Source organism: Piliocolobus tephrosceles, chromosome 21, assembly GCF_002776525.5.
Source record: "Piliocolobus tephrosceles isolate RC106 chromosome 21, ASM277652v3, whole genome shotgun sequence".
NCBI classification, from domain to species: Eukaryota; Metazoa; Chordata; class Mammalia; order Primates; family Cercopithecidae; genus Piliocolobus; species Piliocolobus tephrosceles.
In genome coordinates this window covers 31,967,011-31,991,311 of record NC_045454.1, presented here as the reverse complement: position 1 = coordinate 31,991,311, position 24,301 = coordinate 31,967,011, and the positions used below count along the sequence as shown (strand labels likewise).

General features: G+C 41.6%; 1 protein-coding gene across 1 annotated transcript in view; it reads left to right on the top strand.

Annotated features, from left to right (window-relative positions):
* Positions 1-8,370: 8,370 nt before the first annotated feature.
* The window catches only part of LOC111524826 (zinc finger protein 429), a gene marked incomplete at its 3' end in the record, with an annotated part of 31,172 nt that continues 15,241 nt past the window's right edge, over positions 8,371-24,301 (top strand). Inside the window, exon 1 of the mRNA XM_023190112.2 lies at positions 8,371-8,397. Coding sequence (XP_023045880.2) covers positions 8,395-8,397 — 3 coding nt within the window. The remainder of the gene's footprint in view (positions 8,398-24,301) is intronic.

Here is a 24,301-nt window from a genome sequence, read left to right as displayed (position 1 = left end):
AGCTTGTCCTTAACCTTGGCAAAATAAATTTTCTCGATTGATTGAGACTTGTCTCAGATACCTTTTTGTTTACACAGCCAAGGCCTTGCTAACTGGTCACTACTGCACCCCAGACTGATGCATCACCACTGCAGGGACTCTGGTTTCTGGTCTTTCTTTCTTTTTTTTTTTTTTTTTGAGATAGAGTCTTGCTTCATCACGCAGGCTAGAGTGCAGTAGTACACGATCTCAGCTCACTGCAACCTCCGCCTCCTAGGTTCAAGTGATTCTTGTGTCACAGCCTCCAGAGTAGCTGGGATTACAGGCATGTGCCACCACACCTGGCTAATTTTTGTAATTTTAGTAGAGATGGGGTTTCACCATGTGGGCTAGGCTGGTATCAAACTCCTGACCTCAAGTGATCTGCCCACCTCGGTCTGCCAAAGTACTGGGATTACAGACGTGAGCCACTGTGCCCAGCCCAAATATCAGAAAGTATTTTAATTTTGACATATTTGACAGGCTTCCTAAAATCAAATATCAGCTTAAAAATTGTTTGTTTTTGACCCCTAACTTTTGGATTCTGCAGAGAGCCAATGCAGCATCCAAAAGAGTAATGAACAGAATTATTTGATATGTCAAATTACATGGGAAGGATTTTCAAATTAAAAATAATGTTTGAACTGCTTCAACTTATATTTTAATAAATATGTTTTTAATATTTATTTTAAAATTGTATAAAATTTCTAAAAATCTAATGTATCTGAGTATATGCTAGTAGTCATAATTAGGTTATTGTGTGATAAGTTATTGTGGGCCACAGATATCTTTTTGTTTCTTCATAACCGTTTAAGTCATTTCCACAGTTAATGGTTTAATTCTGATATAGTTTCTAAAAACTTCGAAAGCATACACCATCCTAGATTATTGTGTCTCTAAGGAGGTTCATTAAAAGATGGAAAGGGCCCAGACGAGTGGAGTACAGGTTTCTGATCATTTTAGAATCATATTGTTTTGACTGGGTAAGGATTGTTTGGATTCTAATGAAGAGAACTGCTAACCCAGGCAAAACAAAAATTAATTAAATATTAGGAAAATATTCTGCCACATATTATGCTGAATCAGCCAGTACTGAAATTTTTTAGCTATGCCATTTGAATAAACTCTGTGGCGTAAGTCAAATTACCTATGATAACCCCTCAGTTATCAGTGCTATGCCCCTAAATTGGAGAAACAAACCTGGTATTTAAGATGACATAAATTGGCAGGGTGCAGTGGCTCACCTATAATCCCAGCACATTGGGAGGCCGAGGTGGGTGAATCACCTGAGGTTAGGAGTTTGACACCAGCCTGGCCAACGTGATGAAACTCCGTCTCTACTAAAAAGACAAAAATTGCCCAGGTGTGGTGGCGAGCGCCTATAATCGCAGTTACTTGGGAGGCTAAGGCAGGAAAATCACTTGAACCCAGGAGGTTGGAGGTTGCAGTGAGCCGAGACCGTGCCATTGCACTCCAGCCTGGGTGACAGAGGGAGATTCTGTCTCAAAAAAGGAAAAAAAAAGAAAAAAAAAAAAAGGACATAAATTTAATGTTAAGTGTGGACTCATAAAGAACCTAGACAGCCAACAAGCCATTTGTTTATTCTTGATTTCTTAAAACTTCCATTATTAAAAGCTCTGCATTCCATTACTCATCACAGAAGAGAAAATAACCTAAATTAAATATGAATTAAGTGTGTGTGTGTGTGGTGACTATTCCAAATTACTAAAACAGATTGACCAATTTTTTTTGTCAAACATATAATTCTGAGAAACAATCAAAACTTCATGTACATTTCTGCTATCTAATAGGCTATTTAAGCACTTATACAGAAATTTTATACAGTTGTCATTTTTAATGCATGTTTTCTGATAGTATAAATGCTTTCTCATGCAAGAAGGCTGATGTTATAATGGTAGCTAAAAGAATATTAGAAAACACGTTTTTTTATGGGACATTTCTGAAAGGTCTCTAATGATCAAGATACTTATTTCACCAGACATGTTGTAAAACTGTTAAATAAGGTATTGTTCCTGGATCAAACTGAGGGTCGGGCTACAATTTCTCACAGCCCAATAATGAGATGCAGATGAACTGGGGAGGAAGAGAGTTTTATTTCTGCAACTGGTTACAGGGAGGAGGCATGGAAATTATCACCAGACCAACTCAAAATTACAACGTTTTCCAGAGCTTATGTACCTTCTAAGCTATATGTCTACATGAAAGTGTGCATTCAACTAAAGAGATAAGTGATTAACTTCCTTTATTTAATCTGTAACTAAGGTCTGAGTCTTGAAGACCTTCCCCTGCAGCCTCAGTAAATTTACTTAATCTAAATGGGTCCAGGTGCTGGGGTGATTACCCTTATTTTGTCTCCTGCTAAATCTGAAGGAATTTGGTGAGTTCCTTCAGATCTCCAATAAACTTGTTTTTGGAGGCCTGGGGAATGTCTTCAGACCCCCAGTAAAACTTGTTTAATCCTATAAGGCCCAGGAAAGGCCTAGGCGAAACTCTTGATGGGCTTTTGTTACATCCCAGCCTTTGTATAAGGTCACTGGCTTTCTTTTTTTTTTTTTGAGATGGAGTCTCACTCTGTCACCAGGCTGGAGTGCAGCGGCACGATCTTGGCTCACTGCAGCCTCTGCCTCCAGGGTTCAAGCCATTCTCCTGCCTCAGCCTCCCACGTAGCTGGGACTACAGGTGCGTGCCACCACACCCAGCTAATTTTTTTGCATTTTTAGTAGAGACGGGGTTTCACCATGTTGGCCAGGATGGTCTCGATCTGTTGACCTCGTGATCCGCCTGCCTTGACCTCCCAAGGTGCTGGGATTACAGGCGTGAGCCACCACGTCCGGCTGGTCACTGGCTTTTAATACTTTACTTAACCACTCAGTCAGTACTGAAACAGTTATTAGTGAGGTCTGGCCTGCCACAGTATTACAGATACAATAGTATTGAGCAAAGCTAACTAAATTGACTGGATTGCTTTTGTAATTGCAGATTGATGACAATCAGATTCACTTAGAATGGAAAAAATACGTTGGCCCTTACAAAATAGTCATTAGAAGGCCTATGTGCGTAATAGAACCTCATGCATCTTCTGCTACTAAAGTCTAACATTACTAAATTCAACAAGGCTTTAATGCATTATGGCAGAGCACATTTTCACCAGGTGAAGAAAGCCTTTACTAGTCTACTGACTGAGGAGAGTAAAACCCTTTATAATCAAGAACCCAGAGATTGAATCTGCCTGCCACCTACACTGAAGCAAGACTTCAAGACCTTGAACATTGGATTGATAATCTCACAACTTAGAAGAGCCCCTCGAAACTCTTGCAATTGTAAACCCATAGGAGATTTTAAGGTAAAGCTAACCAGGAAAGTTTGTCCTCAAAAGCAGATGGCCGTCTCCATGTAGATAGCTTTTTTTCACAAGATCAAAAATCAAGACATCTCGTTATCATGACACTCTTAGTTCACAGTTTGTTTATGGTTCTACAGACAACAGAAATTTTAAAAAGTGGTCTCTTGTGTGCACTTATGGGGGTATACTTACATGTAGAGAATTTTGCAGTCAACATTATATATGAGGAAACATTCCTTGAAAGGTAAAAGAGGAAGGGCCAATGTGGGTGAGAAGTTTTAATGAAACATTTGTTTTCTCACAATACCAAAAACAGAATATTGGTCCACTGCTCTTAACGTATTTCATAAGTTAAAAAGAACTTACTCAGAATAGGTTAAAGAGCATTGCCCAGAGGCCATGGCCATTACTCTTCTGAATGGGTATCATTGTTTAGAGTAAATGAGGCAATGGTTACAAATTTATCCCTCTCAATAGGACTGTATAGCATATTATACCATGAAGGCTATGCTTACACAATAGACTTTAAATTTTCTCACAAAGTTGTGCCAAATATAATTTCTTTTGATTACTTACTGGATAAATATATATCTGTGCAGTTGCTAATAGTTGCCTATGGAGAACTACAGCAGGTATTATAGAGATGCAGTTGTAGATGATTCATGAACAGGCTGATTAGATGAAATGAGTAGACCATTTATCTAGCTAATTATTTGATCTATTTAATTTTAGTTGGTTGTTCATGGGGACCCTGGCTAAAAAGCATGCTTCAAACTCTTGGTATTATCCTCCTGATAGTCAAATTAGTAATCTTCCTACTACACTGTATTCTCTCAAAAGATATAACACATTTGAATATAGTCATTTGTAGAATGTCAAATGGTCTCCCTTTAACTGGAATGACAGAAACTCAAAGACATATGTGACTATGAAGACACCACAACCTATGAATGACATGCTAAGGACAAAAAACAAAAATAGTGGAAACTGAGAGTGGCACTAAAGAACCGAGTTTTGGTCACACTGTGACCTATGTAAGAACTTAACCAAATAGGGGGAATTTTTTAAAGAAAACTATTGGAGGCCGTAATTCTGGACTGAGCTTATGTACTAGGTCCAAACCAAACCAAAATGAGTCACTCATGCTAGATGTGACATAATTAAACTAAAAATTTAAGGCAATAGGTAGATTCTAAAACTGGCCAGGTTTTGTTTTTCTTCTGTAAATAGCAGATTTCAACACAAAGAGGTCCCCTGTACTCTAATACTTTAAAAACAAATAAAAATCATTTCAAAATAATAAGCTGAAATTTTTATTTCCACTTTACAAACCCACAGTTCTGCTATTTCACAGTCAGATTTGAGTCCAAATAAGTACATTTTTGATGGTGACAAAGTGATATTAATGTCTAAAGTTTTGGTCTCAAACTTGAGAAGATGACAAAAGGGAGAAATTGTTAAATTAGTTATAGCCTAAAGCTTCCCTCTTTTGTGTTTAATTTTGGTGAATAGGATTTTTTTTTTTTTTTTTTTTTTTTTTTACATAGTAAACTTAATGTTCAAATAGGACAAATCTTAAGCTGTAATAAATCTGGCTGTTTCTGAACCTCACTTCCATTTTCTATATGTCAGTTTGCTTTTCTGGTTCATAAATCTTTTACCAACATGTGGCTGTGCTGGAGTCTCTCCGAGCCTACTCTGGATACATAGGTTACCCGATTTGCAAATCACGATTTGCTCATTTAAACTCTGTTAAATTTAATTTTTCTAAAGTTTTCTTCTTTTACAAATCTTCAAATTTTTTTATGATGAAAATAAATAATGTGTTATTGAGCTTTGATTTTCTAAACTCATTCCACAGCTATTTTCCCAAATAATAATAATAATAATTATTATTATTTTTGAGTCAGAGTCTCACTCTACCACCCTGGCTAGAGTGTGGTATAACTAATCATGGCTCACTGAAGCCTTAATCTTCCAGGCTCAAGCAATTCTTCTGCCCCAGCCACCTGAGTAGCTGGGACTACAGGCATGCAAAATCATGCCTAATTTTAAATTTTTTTCACGGACACTGGATCTCACTATGTTGCCCAGGCTGCTCTTGAACTCCTGAGCTCAAGTGATTCTCCTATTTCAGCTTCCCAAAGTGCTAGAATTACAGGTGTGAGCCACCATGTACTTCTGTAATTTCTTGACAAGATTATTCTCAATAATAAACAGTACTATATGCAAATATAAAGGGAATCTGGCTTCTATTTTGGAAGTTTCACTCTCCAGGATTTCAAAGGTCTCGGGCAGCTAGTTTAGTATTATAGTTTGATCTATGGAGGTGCATGGGCTTTGGAGTTAGAGAGAATTGATCCTGAAGGTGGGGTGCAGTGGCTCACACCTGTAATTCCACACTCTGGGAGGCCGAGACAGGTGAATTGCTTGAGGTCAGGTGTATGAGACCAGTCTGGCTAACATGGCAAAACCCCATCTATGCTAAAACAAAAAATTAGCTGAGTGTGGTAGTATGTGCTTGTAATTCCAGCTACTCAGGAGGCTGAGGCACGAGAATTGCTTGAACCCAGGAGGCAGAGGTTGCTGTGAGCCAAGATTGTGCCACTGCACTCCAGCCTGGGCAACAGAGCAAGACTTCATCTTAAAAAAAACAAAACAGTTGATACTGAGTCTCAGCTCAGCCAGTTAGTAGCTGTGGTTCTTTGGACAAGTTTCTTGATGTGAAAGAGGTTGTATGAACCACATATGCAAAAAAAGGCAGAATGACACTGATTGCAAAAATTGTAGCAAGTTTTCATGCCTCCTATATCCATTGCCAGGTGCTTTCACAGCTGTTGCCATTGAAATACAGAATTTGTTTTCCAAACCATACATCTGGCTGACTGTACCTGCTCAGGACAGTAGAAACCTGTAAACATGATAATGTGCTAGTTTGGGGCCTAGTCTCGAATGGTCTTGAATCCTTCTGTTTTTTTTTTCAGAATGCTGCCATCTCCATGATGGCCCATGTTAGCCAGGTGGAAAATAAGATACCATGGGGAGGAGAAGCAAGGTGCCCCTGTTGACAGCCCCAGAAGCAGAAGCTCACTCCCAGAAACACAGCTGCCTAGTGAAAAGACAGCTGATGATACACGTCTGAAGGAGCTCAGTTGAGCCCAGCCTAAATGGCTGAACATCTCAATTACAAGCAAATAAGTTTTGGATGGTTTGTTATGCTGCAATAACTAACTAATACATGTACCCTGTGCAGATGGAATGCCAGGATTCAGTGACAGGTTGATTACTAGTTACCTTCTGACAGTGGACACCCTAAAGGTACTGACTTTTTTTTTTCCTCCTGATTTGAAGTTATATGTCTCCTAAGACAATGTTGGGTAATGCAGAAATACAGGTAGACATGTATGTGTGTGGTGCTTTTACTCACACAGTACCCCACACCACAGGAGAAAACAGATAACCACAGCCTGACTATTAGAGCCAAGGCCAAATAGCAAAATAAGTTTGCCTTTGATTTATTTTCTTCATATCTAAAAGTTGGAGGTTAAGAACTGTATACAGACCTGAAGACAGAGTTTTCTTCTCCTGGGGCCCCAGAATTTTTTGTTCACTGTCCGATCTCTGGATGAAGGGTGGACCACAGGTGGCAAGCAGTGGTCTACCTGTGGTTATTTTATCCTTGCTGCCCTCTGCCCTTGCTATGGCCACTATCTGTCCCACCCTCAGAACTGAAGATAGATGTTAGTAGAGAGAGGCTGTCCCCTCACCTCTAGCAGAAAAGGGATGTTCAGGGCCTCCACCCACCTGACATCAAAGCTGCACTTCAACGTGGTAGCTGTTGGCCTTGTGTGGCTCCTGGGTGCCTGAAATGTGCCTGGTCTGAACTGCAATTTGGTAGAAAAGTAAAATACAGAGTTGGTTTCGAAGATTTATTTCCAAAAATATATATAGTGCCTTAATAATTACATATTGCTGTGAACCCAGAAAATCTGAGACAGGTCTCAGTTAATTTAGAAAGTTTATTTTGCCAAGGTTGAGAACACGCCTATGACATAGCTTCAGGAAGTCTTGAGGACACCTGCCCAAGGTGGTCAGGGAATATCTTGGTTTTATACGTTTTAGGGAGACATGAGACATCAATCAACATATGAAAGAAGTACATTGGTTTGGTCTGGAAAGGTTGGACAACTTGAAGCAAAGGCAGGAAGACATGAAGCTGGAGGGAACTTCCAGGTCACAGATAGGTGGTTACATTCTTTTGAGTTTCTGATTAGCCTTTAGTTTCCAGCTTGAGTTTTCCTTAGTAATTTTGGGGGCCCAAGATATTTTCCATCCAGGTAGCTCACATATTAAAATGACAATATTTTAAACATATTGGGTTACATAATTACAATCAATTCCACGTGTTTCATGTTTCTTTTTAAAGTTTGGCTACTAGAAAATTAAAAATTCACATGTGGCTCACATTTCAGAGGACTGCCTCCTTTTTAAAATGTTAGGCTGCCTGCTCAAAGGACCAGAAGCCAGGCAGGTGATAAAAGCTAAAATTTCAAAGTAATTGTTATTATTTTCATCTGTGACTAGCCATATAGTATATTATTTATAAATGCATATGACCTTATACACAAGGTTCAATGCAAACACCCTCTAGGGTGGGCCTGGCTCAGCTCAGAGGAAAGCCTGCCTGAAAAAGCTGCAGCTTGGCTGTCACTCTTCATTTAGCCCAGCAACTGATCACACCTTCTGTCACTCAGGGCCTGAGGGGGTGGGTCTTAAACAGCATCCAATCAGGGACGCTGGGCTGGGGATAGTCCAATCAGGCACGCAGCTGGAGCGGACAGGACGGCTTCCGGAATATGGCGGGGCGTTTGGCTGTGGCTGTCCCCAGAGCTCCAGGTCTCGTCTTCATTTCTGTGTCTTTTGTTCCTAGAGGCCCAGCCTGTGTGACTCTGTGACCTGCAGATATTGGGCGATCCAGAGCTAAGACTCCAGGACCCCCTGGCAGCCTAGAAATGGTGAGTGCCGGGTCTGACATCCCGAGAGGGGGGAGGGGCTGGTCGGAACCGTGGGAGGTGGCTGTGGCGGACTTAGGTCTCACCTCAGTCAGCTCCACGATCTGCGGCCGGAGTTCTCCTTGCCCAGGTCGGTCTCAGTCCCCTTCAACCATAAGATGGCGGCTGTGCTGATAGCCGGGCGCTGGGCATCCTGTCTCGTCCCTCCGCAGCGACTGTGCCCTGACCTGTAGCCCTGTCTGGGCAGCTCTGTACGCACAATTCCTCAGTCTCTCCAGATTGTGCAGGAACCACGGGAGGGGCGTCAGGGGAGAATCGTGACTCGGGATGCGGGTTCATGAGCGGGAAGAGCTTTGGTCTGTGGGGTTCCCAGTTCCTATTTTCTCCTATTGAAAATCTGTGGGAGTGGCCGGGGGCAGTGGCTTACGCCTGTAATCCCAGCAGTTTGCTGGGAGGCGGGCGGATCACTGAGGTCCGGCACTGGAGAACAACCTGGCCAACATGGTGAAACCCCGTCTCTACTAAAAATACAAAAATTAGCCGGGTGTGGTGACAGGCATCTGTAATCCCAGCCATTCGGTAGGCTGAGGCACGAGAATCGCTTAAACCCAGGAGACCAAGATTGTGCCATCGCACTCCAGGCTGGTTGACACAATGAGACTATCTCAAAAAAAAAAAAAAAAAAAAAAGGAGTCACCGCAAAATATTAAATAATTTAATCAAAGAGTGGTTCTAAAATTGTAAGCACCCAGCTGTGGGATGTAGTTTGTGGTCCTTTGGAGGAACTTGAATGAAAGACTGTGCATGATACAAAAACGCAAATTCAGTAATTGGTTAGGTAGAGTTACGTAGTTTCTTAATTTCCATGTTGAGCGTACAAAATTTCCTGGTTATGTAATCAGAGCTTAATTCCAGTTTATAGTTTGTTAACCCTGTATTTGTTTTCCCCAATGTAGTAATTTACAAAAAAAATTTTTTTTTGAATTTTTTTTTTTTTTTAAAGACGGAGTTTCGCTCTTCTTGCCCAAGCTGGAGTGCAGTGTCCCCATGTCAGCTCACTGCAACCTCCGCCTCTCTGTTCAAGTGATTCTCCCGTCTCAGCCTCCTGAGTAGCTGGGATTACAGGCATGCACCACCACGCCCAGCTAATTTTGTATTTTTAGTAGAGACGGGGTTTCTCCATGTTGGTCAGGCTTGTCTCAAACTCCCGACCTCGGGTGATCCGCCCATCTTGGCCTCCCAAAGTGCTGGGATTACAGGCGTGGGCCACCGCACCCGTCTTGAGTTAGATTTTTTAAAAGTAGGAATTCAGGGACTAAGGCCACCTCAGTCGAATTGCCTACCAGTTAACTGTTTTCACTCCCTACACAAAACTGATCTTCCCCTGCATTTTTCATAGGTGTTCTAAGCAGGGTCTCAAGTCTGCCCCCACGCCCCCTATTCCTCCAGCCTGACTCTGGTTTGCAGTAAAATACAGAATTTCCATTTCCTCCTGACAATCCCAAATGCCAACTCCCCCTCCCTAATTCACACTATTAACTATTTGTCCGTTAGTGTACATTTTTGATACCTTATTTTAATTAAACATTTTTTGACAAAGCATTGGATGGCACATTTAAAGAGATTCGTTTTCTGTTTATAAATATTTTCCATAAGAAGAAAGCAAGGAATAATTTTCTGACACTGTATTGTAAAACAATCTTTGTGTCTTTTCCTTTTATCTTCCCTTGGTGTAGAGATCTCATGGGACTGTTTTGGCATCAAGGTTTTTCTTGGAAGTTTTGTGGGGTGATGTGTCCTCAGCCACCGTTTAGATTTTTTCCTGGTCCTGGGTTTCAGTACTGTCTGAATAAACCAAGGTATCAGTCATGGCTATGTCTGCGAGGCTGTCTAATGAATATTAACTCCTGGGTCATTCTCTCCCATAGGACAACCTGTGGTATGAAGTGTAGCCTCTTAAGGGACCAGGTGGATGTCCTGGGGCTGAGAGGAATTTCCTGGTGTGCTCTTCCTTTGAAAACCTAACCCCAGCCGGGGGCGGTGGCTCAAGCCTGTAATCCCAGCACTTTGGGAGGCTGAGACGGGCGGATCACGAGGTCAGGAGATCGAGACCATCCTGGCTAACACGGTGAAACCCCGTCTCTACTAAAAATACAAAAAAACTAGCTGGGCGAGGTGGCAGACGCCTGTAGTCCCAGCTACTCCGGAGTCTGAGGCAGGAGAATGGCGTAAACCTGGGAGGCGGAGCTTGCAGTGAGCTGAGATCCGGCCACTGCACTCCAGCCCGGGCGACAGAGCAAGACTGCGTCTCAAAAAAAAAAAAAAAAAGAAAACCTAACCCAGCCCAACTTTCCTTTCTTGCGGACACATTGCTGGTCAGCCAATCAGATGCTGGTATTGAGTTGAAAACAGAAATAATTTCTGCCCCTGCCCCCTAGATTCTCTACAATTTGTGAAAAAAGAGTAGTATCTCTGCCAGGCACAGTGGCTCACGCCTGTACAAACCCAGCACTTTGGGAGGCCAAGACGGGCAGATCACCTGAGGTTAGGAGTTTGAGACCAGTCTAGCCAACATGATGAAACGCTATCTCTACTAAAAATACAAAATTAGCAGGGCGTGGTGGTGCATGCCTGTGATCCCGCTACTCAGGAGGCTGAGGCAGGAGAATCACTTGAACTCAGGAGGTGAAGATTGTGAGCCAAGATCGTGCCATTGCACTCCAGCCTGTGCAACAAGAGCGAAACTCCGTCTCAAAAAAAAAAAAAACAAGGTGGTATCTCAAAAGGCAAAAGAAACCCTGACCCCGGTGATATGAGGCAAGAAATTGCAAAGTAAAATGCACTTGGAACACTCACTGGAACATAGTGCAGAGTCTCTGGAGAGGGTGGTTATTGAGTACTTAAGTGAGCAGGATGGGTGGGAGAATCTGTCAAGTGATTGATTGAACTTGACACATGACTTGGACACATCTGTTTTCTTATCAGCACTGCCACTCCCTGGGTTTGTCACTTTGAAAAGATTTGTTCACTTATATTGACTTCAATTTTTTAACCCTAAATTGCAATTTATTAGTAGAGCTTGAAAGGTAAGAAAATATTTACAAAGAGCATAAAAGAGGTGGGTTTCAGAAAAATCTAATCTTTTTTTTTGGTTGTTAAAAATTCTTATGTACCTTTTTCTTAGAGTGAGTTTAGGAATTTATTCAGGCATATATTTTTTTTTTTTTATGGCTGGGTGATTTCAAACAGAATTCCAAGGCTTAAATTTTGGAATGTTACCAAGGAAAAGAATAGGGAAAATTTCACTTCCATTTTGGCTATAGAAAATGAATACATTTCCAGAAGAAAATGTTGTAGATAATAGGTGGGTTACATGAATTCATAAAAACATCAGTTGTTTTTGCAGGGTAAATTTTTGACAGTGAATATCTCTGTTCTGTATCCTGTTATCTTTATTTCAGAGTTTAATGATGAATGTTTTAGATGAAACCTGGTACCTCCTACAAGTTGTTCCCATATGACTAATTGTTTACTACATAATTTTTTTTTTGAAACGGAGTCTTGCGGAAGGCTGAGGTGCAGTGATGCAATCTCGGCTCACTGCAATTTCCACCTCTTGGGTTCAAGCAATTCTCCTTCCTCAACCTCCCGAGTAGCTGGAACTACAGGCACACGCCACCATGCGCAGCTATTTTTGTATTTTAGTAAAGATGAGGTTTCACCGTGTTGTCCAGGCTGGTCTCGAACTCCAGAGCTCTGGCAGTCTGCCCCTCCCAAAGTGCTAGGATTACAGGCATGAGCCACTGTGCCCGGCCTACTACATGACTTTTTTTTTTTTGGAAACGGAGTTTCACACTTGTTGCCCAGGCTGGGATGCAGTGGCACGATCTCAGCTCACCGCAACCTCCACCTCCCAGGTTCAAGTAATTCTCCTGCCTCAGCCTCCCTACTAGCTGGGTTTACAGGTATGTACCACCACACCCGGCTAATTTTGTATTTTTAGTAGAAACGGGGTTTCTCCGTGTTGGTCTGGCTGGTCAAACTCCCGACCTCAGGTGATCTGCCCACCTCAGCCTCCCAAAGTGCTGGGATTACAGGCGTGAGCCACCACGCCCAGCAACTACATGATTTTTAATGGAAATAATAAAATAATACATTTGTAAAGGAATAGATACTTTTGCTTTTCTTATTGAGGTATGAAATGTAAGCATTGTAAAATTGCCTTTTTTTTTTTGAGATGGAGTCTTACTCTGTCACCCAGGCTGGATTGCAGCCCCCACCTCCTGGGTTCAAGCGATTCTTCTGCCTCGGCCTCCTGAGTAGCTGGGAGTACAGGCACACGCCACCATGCCCAGCTAATTTTTGTATTTTTAGTAGAGATGGGGTTTCACCATATTGGCCAGGCTGGTCTCGAACTCCTGACCTCGTTATCTGCCCGCCTCAGCCTCCCAAAGTGCTGGGATTACAGGCGTGAGCCACCACGCCAGGCCAAAACTGCCTTGTTTTTATATGAACATTGTTTGAATAATTTTGCTGGATTTTTCAAACACTTTTCAAAGACCAAGTGAATAACTCTGACATGGAAATTAAAGCTTGAGCCCAGCGACTCCAAGCTAAGGCTAATATTGAGCCTGCAAAAGAAGGTTTTTTAAGGTCCAATTAGTTCTTTCTGGGGAGCCTCCCCTGCAGGTGTCCCAGCCTGCGCACCCCAGCCGTGGAAGGAGCCTTTATCCTGAGAGAAGCTACAGAGCCCTGGAAAGCTGGGGCCCCACAGGCAGATGCAGTTACCATTAAGGTGGAAGGGGACTGGGAGGATCTCACTGAAGATAAAGTTGTCCTTGTTTTGAGACAGTTTTTAGACTTTGTAAAATAGAACAAAGTTAGATTTGTGTAAAAAAAGAAAATTGAATTATCAAGGAGTATTGCAACAGGAGGAAGTACCAACCATAAGAGCTTTAAGGATGACAAAGTTTAGGCAGACAAAGGCTTTCTCTTTTTTTTAATCTGTTTTTTTTTTTTTTTTTTGAGATGGAGTCTCACTCTTGTTGCCCAGACAGGAGTGCAGTGGCACTGTCTCGGTTCACTGCAACCTCCACCTCCCGGGCTCAAGCGATTCTGGTTACTCAGCCTCCCAAGTCGCTGGGATTATAGGTGCCTGTGACCACACCTGGCTGATATTTGTATTTTTAGTAGAGGCAGGGTTTCACCATGTTGGCCAGGCTGGTCTCAACTCCTTACCTCAGGTGATGACAAGGGCTTTCTTTCATAGGGATGAGCAAACAAGATTAGAAAAAAGATGGGAGGGGAATGGCAAATGGAGAGTAAAAAATCAGGTTATAGATCAGAGAATGTTTTATCCTGAAGTCAGCATGTTCTTAGAAGTGACATAGAATGGGGTTGTATGTTGGCTCAGACGGAAGGTAGCCCAAAGTCCAGGAGCCTCTTGGAAGGAGATAAATTTAAGTGAGGTCTGATATGGAAGTACAGGAAAGTGGTCCCAATCCAGACTCCAAGATAGGGTTCTTTGATCTCACGCAAGAAAGAATTTCGGGTGAGTTCATAGAGTAAAGTGGAAGCATGTTTATTAAGAAAACAGAGGAATAAAACAATTGCTACTTCACAGACGTAGCAGCCCAGAGGGCTGCTGGTTGACCACTTTGTGGTAATTTCTTGATTATATGCTAAACAAGGGGTGAATGAATTATACCTCCCCTTTTTAGACCTTATAGGGTAACTTCCTGATGTTGCCATGGCATTTGTAAACTTTTATGGTGCTGATGGGAGTGTAGCAGTGAGGACGGTCTTGGTTTTGGTGGGTTTTAGCTGGCTCCTTTACTGTAGTCTGTTTTATCAGCAAGGTCTTTATGACCTGTATCTTGTGCCAAGCTCTTATCTTATTACACGACTTAGAATACCTTAACTGTGGGCCGTGAGCAGTAATCCCAGCACTTTGGAAGGCTGAGGCAGGTGGATCACCTGAGGTCAGGAGTTCGAGACCAGCCTGACCAACATGATGAAACCCCCATCTCTACTAAAAAAAATACAAAAATTAGCCAGGCATGGTGGTGGGCACCTGTAATCCCAGCTACTCGGGAGACAGAGGCAAGAGAATCATTTGAACCGGGGAGGCAGAGGTTGCAGTGAGCTGAGATCACGCCACTGCACTCCAGCCTGGACGACAGAAACAAGACTCCGTCCCCCCCAACCCTCCCAAAAAAAGGATGCCTTAACTGTTTGGGAATGCAGCCCAATAGGCTCTGGTTTATACGCCTCTGACAGAAGTATTTTATTTTTACCACTGAAGACAAATTCAGCTAATATTTTTTTTTTTTTTTTTTGAGACAGAGTCTTGCTCTGTCGCCCAGGCTGGAGTGCAGTGGCCGGATCTCAGCTCACTGCAAGCTCCGCCTCCCGGGTTTATGCCATTCTCCTGCCTCAGCCTCCCGAGTAGCTGGGACTACAGGCGCCCGCCACCTCGCCCGGCTAGTTTTTTGTATTTTTTAGTAGAGACGGGGTTTCACCGTGTTAGCCAGGATGGTCTCGATCTCCTGACCTCGTGATCCGCCCGTCTCGGCCTCCCAAAGTGCTGGGATTACAGGCTTGAGCCACCGCGCCCGGCCATTCAGCTAATATTTTTATGAGAGCAAGAAGAAAATGTGCAGTCTATGTCTGGCTTATGTGACAAGTAGGAATAGAGAGCACCATCTAAGTCTTAATGGGAAGGGTGTTTCTTTCCATGTGCTCCATGTTTCTGGAGCACACAAAGGATAGAGAATTTTATTAATCACAGCTGTTTTCCAGGATTATCCATGTGCTTTTTGTTTTCCCACCTCTTTTCTTTGCCCTATGCATTTCTTTCATTTGACTTCTCCTGGATTGTATCTTTTATAATAAACTGAAAAATATAACTACAGTGTTTGCTGAGTTCTGTGAGTAGCTCTGTCCAATTATTACACTTCAGAGAGGTTTTGAACGTCCTGAATTTTTAAACAGTAGCTCAGAAGCATAGATGGGCCCATGGGGTTTGTGACTGGCATGTGCAGTGAGAACAATGTTGTGGGACCAAGCCCTGAATCAGGGTCTATGCTGACTCTGGGTGTTGTCAGAATTCAAATGTTAGACAATGAGTTGGTGCTGGAGAATTGCTTGATTCTCAGAGAACTACAGATTCAGTACCAGAAAAAAAGGTATCTTGGAGGCCTGGCCTGGAATAAAACTCTGGGTGTCTGGAAATGGGAGGCTCTGCTCTCCTGTACACAGGCCGTTACACTGTCCATTGTCTTGTGATTCCAGGTGTCTTCTTAGGGTAAGAAAGGATGAAAACTTAGAGGGAACGATCTCTGATGATAGACCCTCTTTTCCCACAGGTGCCACCACGGGATTCCCACCCACTCACATACCCTCTAGACATTGACATGTCCACATCCCTCCCAGAATGAGGCACCACCCTCAGGAACTTCACCACAGCATTTCTGATCCCAGTGTTTCTTCCCAGAAATGCACAAAAGTGTGTACAAGTCTCCTGGAATGTTCCTACTCCCAGACACAATCTCTAGCAGCAACCTCTTTTTCTCCACCAACTTAAAGAGTTCTGGGTCACCTGTTCATAATCTTACCTGCCTCCATGGACCTAGAAATAAATCAGTACAGCCCCACCTGGGCTACTATCTGTAGCACAAACCAGTCTTTTCACCTACATAGCACTCTCCCCAACTAATCAAGTTTTTTCCTTTTATTTTTGTTATAGGGGTACACATGCAGGTTTATCATATAGATAGAATTGTGTCATGGAAGTTTGGTGTAGATTATTTTGTCACTGAGATACTAAGCGTAGCATCAAACAGGTATTGTTTCTGATTCTCTTTGTCCTTCCACCCTCAACTAGGCCTCAGTGCTTGTTGTTCCTCTCTTTGTGTCCATGTGTTCTTGTTATTTAGCTCTTACAAATGAGAACATGCATTTGGCTTCTTGTTTCTGCATTAGTTTTCTAAGGATAATGGGCTTCACATCTATCCATGTTGCTGCAAAGGGACATGATCTTGTTCTTTTGTTTTTTTTTGATAACCACACAGCATTCCATGATGTTATTATACATATATATTTTATACACACACGCGCCCACGCGCACACACACATATTTATTTTATTTTATTTTATTTTATTTATTTTTTGAGATGGAGTCTAGGTCTGTTACCCAGGCTGGAGTGCAGTTGTGCAATCTGGGCTCACTGCAACCTCTGCCTCCCAGATTCAAGCGATTTCTCCTGCCTTAGCCTCCCAAGTAGCTAGGATCACAGGCATGTACCATCACACCCAGCTGATTTTTGTATTTTTAGTAGAGACAGAGTTTCACCATGTTGGCCAGGCTTGTCTCGAACTCCTGACCTCAAGTGATCCGCCCATCTCAGCCTCCCAAAGTGCTGAGATTACAGGCGTGAGCCACTGTGCCCTGCCACCATATATATTTTTACTTTTTAAATTATTTTATTTTGTTTTATTTCCTTTTATTTTTTGAGATGGAGTCTCGCTCTGTTGCCCAGGCTGGAGTGCAGTGGCGTGATCCCTGCTTGCTGCAGCCTCCACCTCACAGGTTCAAGCAATTCTCCTGCCTCCACCTCCCAAGTAGCTGGGATTACAGACGCCTGGCTCATTTTTGTACTTTTAGTAACTAAGAGACGGGGTTTCACCATGTTGGCCAGGTTGGTCTCGAACTCTTGACCTCAGGAGATCCACCTGCCTCAGCCTCCCAAAGTGCTGGGATTATAGGCATGAGCCACTGTGCCTGGCCTGTATTTTTAAATGTTATATTTTATTTATTGGGGAGAAAGGGTCTCACCCTGTCACTCAAGCTGGAGTGTAGTGGCATGATGTTGGCTCATTGCAGCCTCAACATCCTCGGCTCAAGCATTCCTCCTACCTCAGCTCCCCAAACAATCCTCCTACTTCAGCTCCACTAACTTAGCTTCTCCTCCTCAGCAGTCCCTGTAGCTGGGACTATAGGTGCGTGCCACTATGCCTGGCTAATTTTTCTATTTTTTGTAGAAATGGAGTTTTTTCATGTGGTGTTGGCTGGTCTCAAATTCCTGAGTTCAGGTAATCCACCTGCCTCGACCTCCCAAAGTGCTGGGATTACAGGCATGAGCCACCGTGCCCGGCCATACAATATTTTTCTTTATCCAGTCTACCATCGATAGGCATTTAGGTTGATTCCATATCTGTGTTATTGTGAGTATTTCTGCAGTAAACATGCATGTGCATATGTCTTTATGGTAGAATAATTTATATTTTTGGGGATATATAGCCAATTAGAAGGTTGCTGGGTCAAATGGTACTTCTATTTTTAGTCTTGTGAGGAATCGCCACATGCTTTTCACAATGGTGAAACTAATTTACACTCTCACCAGCCATGTATAAGCATTCTCTTTTCTCCACAACCTTGCCAGCATCTGTCATTTTCTTCTTCTTCTTCTTCTTTTTTTTTTTTTTTTTTGAGACGAATCTTGCTCTGTCGCCAGGCTGGAGTGCAGTGGCAGAATCTTGGCTCACCGCAACCTCTGCCTCCCAGGTTCAAATGATCCTCCTGCCTCAGCCTCCCTAATAGCTGGGATTACAGGTGCGTACCACCATGCTCGTCTAATTTTTGCATTTTTAGTAGAAACAGGGTTTCTCCATGTTGGCCAGACTGGTCTCGAACTCCTGACCTGAAGTGATCCCACCTGCCTGAGCCTCCCAAAGTGCTGGGATTGCAAGGTGTGAGCCACTGCGCCTGGGCTTTTTTTTTTTTTTTTTTTTTTAACTTTTTTAATAATAGCTATTCTGACTGGTGTGAGATGGTATCTCATTGTGATTTTTCTTTGCATTTCTCTACTTATTAGTGATGATAAAGAAATACTCAGCAAATGCTCGTTAGCCACATGTATATCTTTAGACAAGCATATCTGTTCATGTTTTTTGCCTACTTTTTAATAAGGTTGCTTGTTTTTTCTTGTAAATTTGTTTAAGTTCCTTTTGGATTCTGGATATTAGACCTTTGTCAGAAGCATTGTTTGCAAATATTTTCTTTTATTCTGTAGAGTGTCTGTTTACTCTGACTGGTTTTTTTTTGTTTGTTTTTTATTTGTTTGTTTGTTTTGCTGTGAAAAAGCTCTTTAGTTTTTTATTAGGTCCCATTCATCAATTTTTGCTTTTGTTGCAATTGCTTTTGGTACCTTCATCATAAAACTTTGCCGGCTCCTATGTCTAGAATGGTATTTCCTAGGTCAACATACAGTATTTTTTATTTAAGTCTTTAATTCATCTTGAGTATATTTTTGTGTATGGTATAAGAAAGGGGTGCAGTTTCAGTTTTCTGCATAGTGTTAGCTAGTTATTCTAGCACCATTTATTAAACAAAATTCTTCTTATGTTGCTCTTGTCAGCTTTGTCGAATATCAGATCATTGTAGATGTGCAGCTTTATTTCTGGGCTCTCTATTCTGTTGCATTGGTCTGTGAGTCTACTTTTTACCAGTACCATGCTGCTTTGGTTTCTGTCACCCTGAAATATAGTTTGAAGTTGGGTAATGTGATGCAATGCCTCCAGCTTTGTTCTTTTTTTTTTTTTTTTTTAATTGAGACGGAGTCTCGCTTTATTCCCCAGGCTGGAGTGCAGTGGCGCAGTCTTGGCTCACTGCAACCTCTGCCTCCCAGGTTCAAGCAATTCTCCTGCCTCAGCCCCCTGAGTAGCTGGGACTACAGACATGTGCCACTCTGCCCTGTTATTATTATTATTGTTGTTGTTGTTATATTTTTAGTAGAGATGGAGTTTCACCGTGTTAGCCAGGATGGCTTCAATCTCCTGACCTCGTGATCCGGCCGCCTCGGCCTCCCAAAGTGCCGGGATTATAGGTGTGAGCCACCGTGCGCAGCCCTTTTGTTCTTTTTCCTTAGGATTGCATTGGCTATTTGGACTTTTTTTGTTGTTCCATATGAATTTAAATATAGTTTTTAGTTGTGTTAAGAATGTTTTTGGTAGTTTCATAGAAACAGCATTACTTCTATTTATTTCTTTGAGCAGTATGGTTATTTTAATGATACTGATTTTTTTCTGTCCATGAACATAAAATAGTTTTTGATTTGTGTCAGTTCTGACTTCTTTAAGAAGTGTTTTGTAGTTCTTGTCGTAGAGACTTTTCACCACCCTGGTTAGCTGTATTTCCAGATATTCTGTTCTTTTTGTGGCAGTTGTGAATAGAATTGCTTTTTTGATTTGGTTTTTGGCTTGGATATTGTTGATGTGCAGAGATGCTACTGATTTTTGTACATATATTTTGTATCCTGAAACTTTGCTGAAGTTGTTTTTCAGTCTAAAGAGCTTTTGCACCAAGACTGTAGGGTTTTCTAGATACAGAATCATGTCATCTGCAAACAAGGTTAGTTTGATTTCCTCGCTTCCTGTTTGGATACCTTTTATTTATTTCTCTTGCCTGATTGCTTCTGGCCAGGACTTCCAATTCTATGTTGAATAAAAATAGTGAGAGAAGTCATCCTTTTCTTTTGCCAATTTTTAAAGAAAAAATGCTTCCAGCTTGCGTCTGTTCAGCATGTTGGCTGTGGATTTGTCACAGATATCTTACTATTTTGAAGTATGTACCTTCAATGCCTAGTTTGTTGAGGGTTCTAAACATGAAGAGTGTTGAATTTTATTGAAAACTTTGTCTACATCTATTGAGATAATCTTGTGGTTTTTGTCTTCAGTTCTGTTTATGTGATGAATCACATTTATTGACTTGCGTATGTTGAACCAACCTTGCATCCCAGGGATAAAGCCTACTTAATCACAGCAGATTCGCTTATTGATGTGCTGCTGGATTCAATATTACAGTATCATTGAGGATTTTTGCATCAGTGTTCATGAAGAATTTTTGCCTGAGTTTTCTTTTTTTTGTTTTATCTTTGCCAGGTTTTGGTATCAGAATGATGCTGTTACATAATGAGCGGGGGAAGAGTTTTTTCTCAATTTTTTGTAATAGTTTTAGTAAGTATAATGCCAGCTAATTTTAGAAAATATAATGACAGCTTTTCTTTGTACATCTAGTAGAATTCAGGTGTGAATCTGTGTGGTCCTGGGCTTTTTTTTTGAGTGGTAGGCTATTTACTGAATCAGTTTTGGAGCTTGTTATTTTTCTGTTCTGGGCTCCAATTTCTTTTTGTTTAGTAGAAACAAACAAAAATTTCTTTTTGTTTGTTTGGGAGAATGTATTTGCCCAGAAATTTATCCATTTCTTTTAGATTTTTTTAGTTTGTGTGCATAGAGATGTTCATAGTAGACTTCAGTAGTTACTTGTATTTTTTGTGGAGTCAGTAGTAATGACCCTTTTGTCATTTCTTTTTTTTTTTTTTTTTGAGATGAAGTATCGCTCTGTCGCTCAGGCTGGAGTGCAGTGGCTCAATCTTGGCTCACTGCAAGCTCCGCCTCCTGGGTTCACACCATTCTCCTGCCTCAGCCTCCCGAGTAGCTGGGACTACAGGTGCCCACCAGCATGCCCAGCAAATTTTTTAAAAATATTTTTAGTAGAGAAGGGGTTTCACCGTGTTAGCCAGGATGGCCTCTATCTCCTGACCTTGTGATCCGCCCACCTCAGCCTCCCAAAGTGCTGGAATTACAGGCGTTGTCATTTTTTATTGTGCTTATTTGAATCTTCTCTTCTTAATTCACTAATCTTGCCTAGTGAGTTATCTTATTGATTTATTTAAAAGATTTAACTCCTGGATTTCTTGATCTTTTGTATGACTTTTTATGTCTAAATCTCCTTCAGTTCTGATCTGATTTTGGTTATTTCTTGTCTCCTGCTAGCTTAGGGGCTTGTTTGCTCTTGCTTCTCTTATACTTTTATTTATGATGTTAGGTTGTTAAATTGAGATCTTTCTAACTTTTTGTTGTGAGCATTTAGTCCTGTGAATTCCCTTTTTAACCTCACATTAGCTATGTTGGAGAGATTCTGGTGCGTTGTATCCCTGTTCTCATTTGTTTTAAAGAACTTCTTGATTTGTGCCTTATTCATTATTTGTGCCTGATTTCATTATTTACCAAAAGTCATTCAGATGAAGGTTGTTTAATTTTCATGTAATTGCATGTTTTCAAGTGTTTTTCTTTGTATTGAATTATATCTTTTTTTTTTTTCTTTTTTTGAAATGGAGTCTTGCTTTGTCACCCAGGCTGGAGTGCATGGCACCATGTCAGCTCACTGCAACTTCCACCTCCCGGGTTCAAGTGATTCTCCTGCCTCAGCCTCCTGAGTAGCTGGGACTACAGGCACGTGCCACCATGCCTGGCTAATTTTATGTGTGTGTGTGTGTGTGTGTGTATTTTTAGTAGAGACGGGGTTTCATTGTGTTAACCAGGATGGTCTTGATCTCCTGGTATCATGATCTGCCCGCCTCAGCCTCCCAGAGTGCTGGGATTACAGGCATGAGCCATCATGCCCAGCCCTGAATTATATATTTATCAAGTTGTGGCCTAAGTGAGCATTTGGTATGATTTTGGGATTATTGAACTTGCTAAGGATTATTGTGTTTCTGATTGTGTAGTGAATTTTAGAATATGTGACACATGGTGATGAGAAAGATACATACACTATGTTGGTTTCAGATGGAGAATTTCATATATGTTTATTAGAATGATTTGGTCAAGTGTTGAGTTTAGGTTCTGATATCGTTGTTAATTTTCTGCCTCAATTGAGGTGGGAAATAAAATTAAATTAAATTAAAAAGAAAAACAAGCTTTCCTGTATTAGGCTGACTTATCCCAGAGGCAGTAACAGGCACAGCCCACACCCAGGAAAAGTCTTGGTAACACTATCTAAGAAGCCAGGGCTCAAAAGAATGTGCTCTGGAGATTCTCCCAGCATTCCCTCAACATAGGGAGAAGAGAAACAAATTTTCCTTTCTCTTATGATTCTGTTTTTCATTTAAGCAGCACAGTGAAGGTCATGAGATGCCTGAGCAGGCCTGGATTGCAGCCACCTAGGCGCCATGGTGAAGGTTATGAGATAAGCCCTTGCAAGGCACTGGAGAAAGCCTAGATAACAGCCATCTGGGCCGCATAGCAAGAGTCATATATAAGCCTGAGTTGTGAACCTGTCATAGTATGATTAACTGCTTTTTTTCTGTTTCTGTATTCTTGCTTTCACACCACTATGCTTTGTGCCACTGTAGGCTTGTTTCAAGTTAGCCCACCCCCTTTAGAAGTGCATATAAAGGTTAAATTTGTCTTTGTCCTAGGCCTAGTCTCTGGATGTTAATCCACTGGGTGTGAGTGCACTCAATAAAATCCTCCTTTTCCACCTATCAGTCTCTCCAGTCTCCTAATTCACACAACACAATGATCTGTCTAAGTGTCTGTGGAGTGTTGTAGTCTCCTACCATTGTGTCAGAATCGACATCTCTTTATAGCTCTTCTAATAACTTGCTGTATTCATGTGCACCCATGAAATTTTTTTTTTTTAGACAGTTTCATTTTGTTGCCCAGGCTGGAGTGCAGTGGCATGGTCTTGGCTCACTGCAACCTCCTGGGTTCAAGCAAATCTAGTGCCTCAGCCTCCTGAGTAACTGGGATTACAGGCATCTGCCACCGTGCTTGGCTGGTTTTTGTTTATATTTTAGTAGAAATGGAGTTTCAACATCTTGGCCAGGCTGGTCTCAAACTCCTGAGCTCAGGCAAATCCACTGCCTCAGCCTCCCAAAGTGCTAGGATTACAGGAGTGAGCCACTGCGCCCGGCCAACACCCATGCTTTGCCAAGTGGTTATCAACTGAGGACTCCATGGCCAATTAGGACTCCATGGCCTATTTGCAAAGATCTGTTTACTTGTGCCCTTTCAAGTAGTAGTTAACACAGTGAAACCCTGTCTACTACTACTACTACTTTCAAGTAGAAGCATCCATGTTGTTTTAATTAAGCACCTTATGTGATTCTAAGATGAGGCTAGAATCAAGTGTGAAAGCTTCAAAACACATCCATGAGAGTTAAGTTTCGCCTTTGCACTAAAGGGTGGTTACAGGGCCTATTCTGTTTGGGTTTGGTAGGGGCAGGGCAGTGCGGTCTATATTACCAATATTGTAGCAGAAACTGCTGTTGTCTGTGGCAGGGGAGGGCACCTGAGGACAGGAAAGAAGAAATGTATCTCCATGGAGCAGTGCATTGTTTCTAAATCTCCTCTGTTATAAAGAACAGAAAAGAGTTGACTTTTTTTTTTCACAAGTCTTGGTTTTTCTGCCTGTGGGTGTGGTGGTAGCAGGTAAACAGGTGCTGCTGACATTTTAAAAGGCATAGTCTCAAGATGCAGGTGTAATTTATTTGGAGAATCTCATCTGAGTGGGAATTTCAGAGAAATTGGAGAAAGAAGAATAAATGGCGATTTTTCAGTTAATGATGTCCCAGACAAGAGTTGTGTCCACTCTACCTCCTGGACTGTCATGCGTTTAGTACTTGCAAGCCTTTACTTCTCTGCTTGTATTTTTCCTCCCTAATGAGTTTAACTACTTTAAAAAAATTTTATGATAGTCAAGGGTCTCTGAAAAATATTTCCTTCCTACGTACCAGATCTTTCTGTACATTCTCTACATCATAGCTTTTTATATGCCATACAGAGTTCTCACCAAGATTATAAATTAATCTGCAATATTAAAAATGTTCCCTTGTGGTTGTGAAACACGAGGTGTGGATACTCAAGGTTTCAATTGGGGAAAGGTGGGTTCCTCAGTAGAGATGGAGAACATGTAATGTTGAGGTTCCATCTGTGTTCTCCATTGGATTTACGCAGAACAGGATTTTTAAAATGCTTATTTAAACAGGATGGCATTTATTACCCAGAAAATTCCAAATATATATAGACATATATATATTAGGAGGTACTTGTTCTCTAGAGT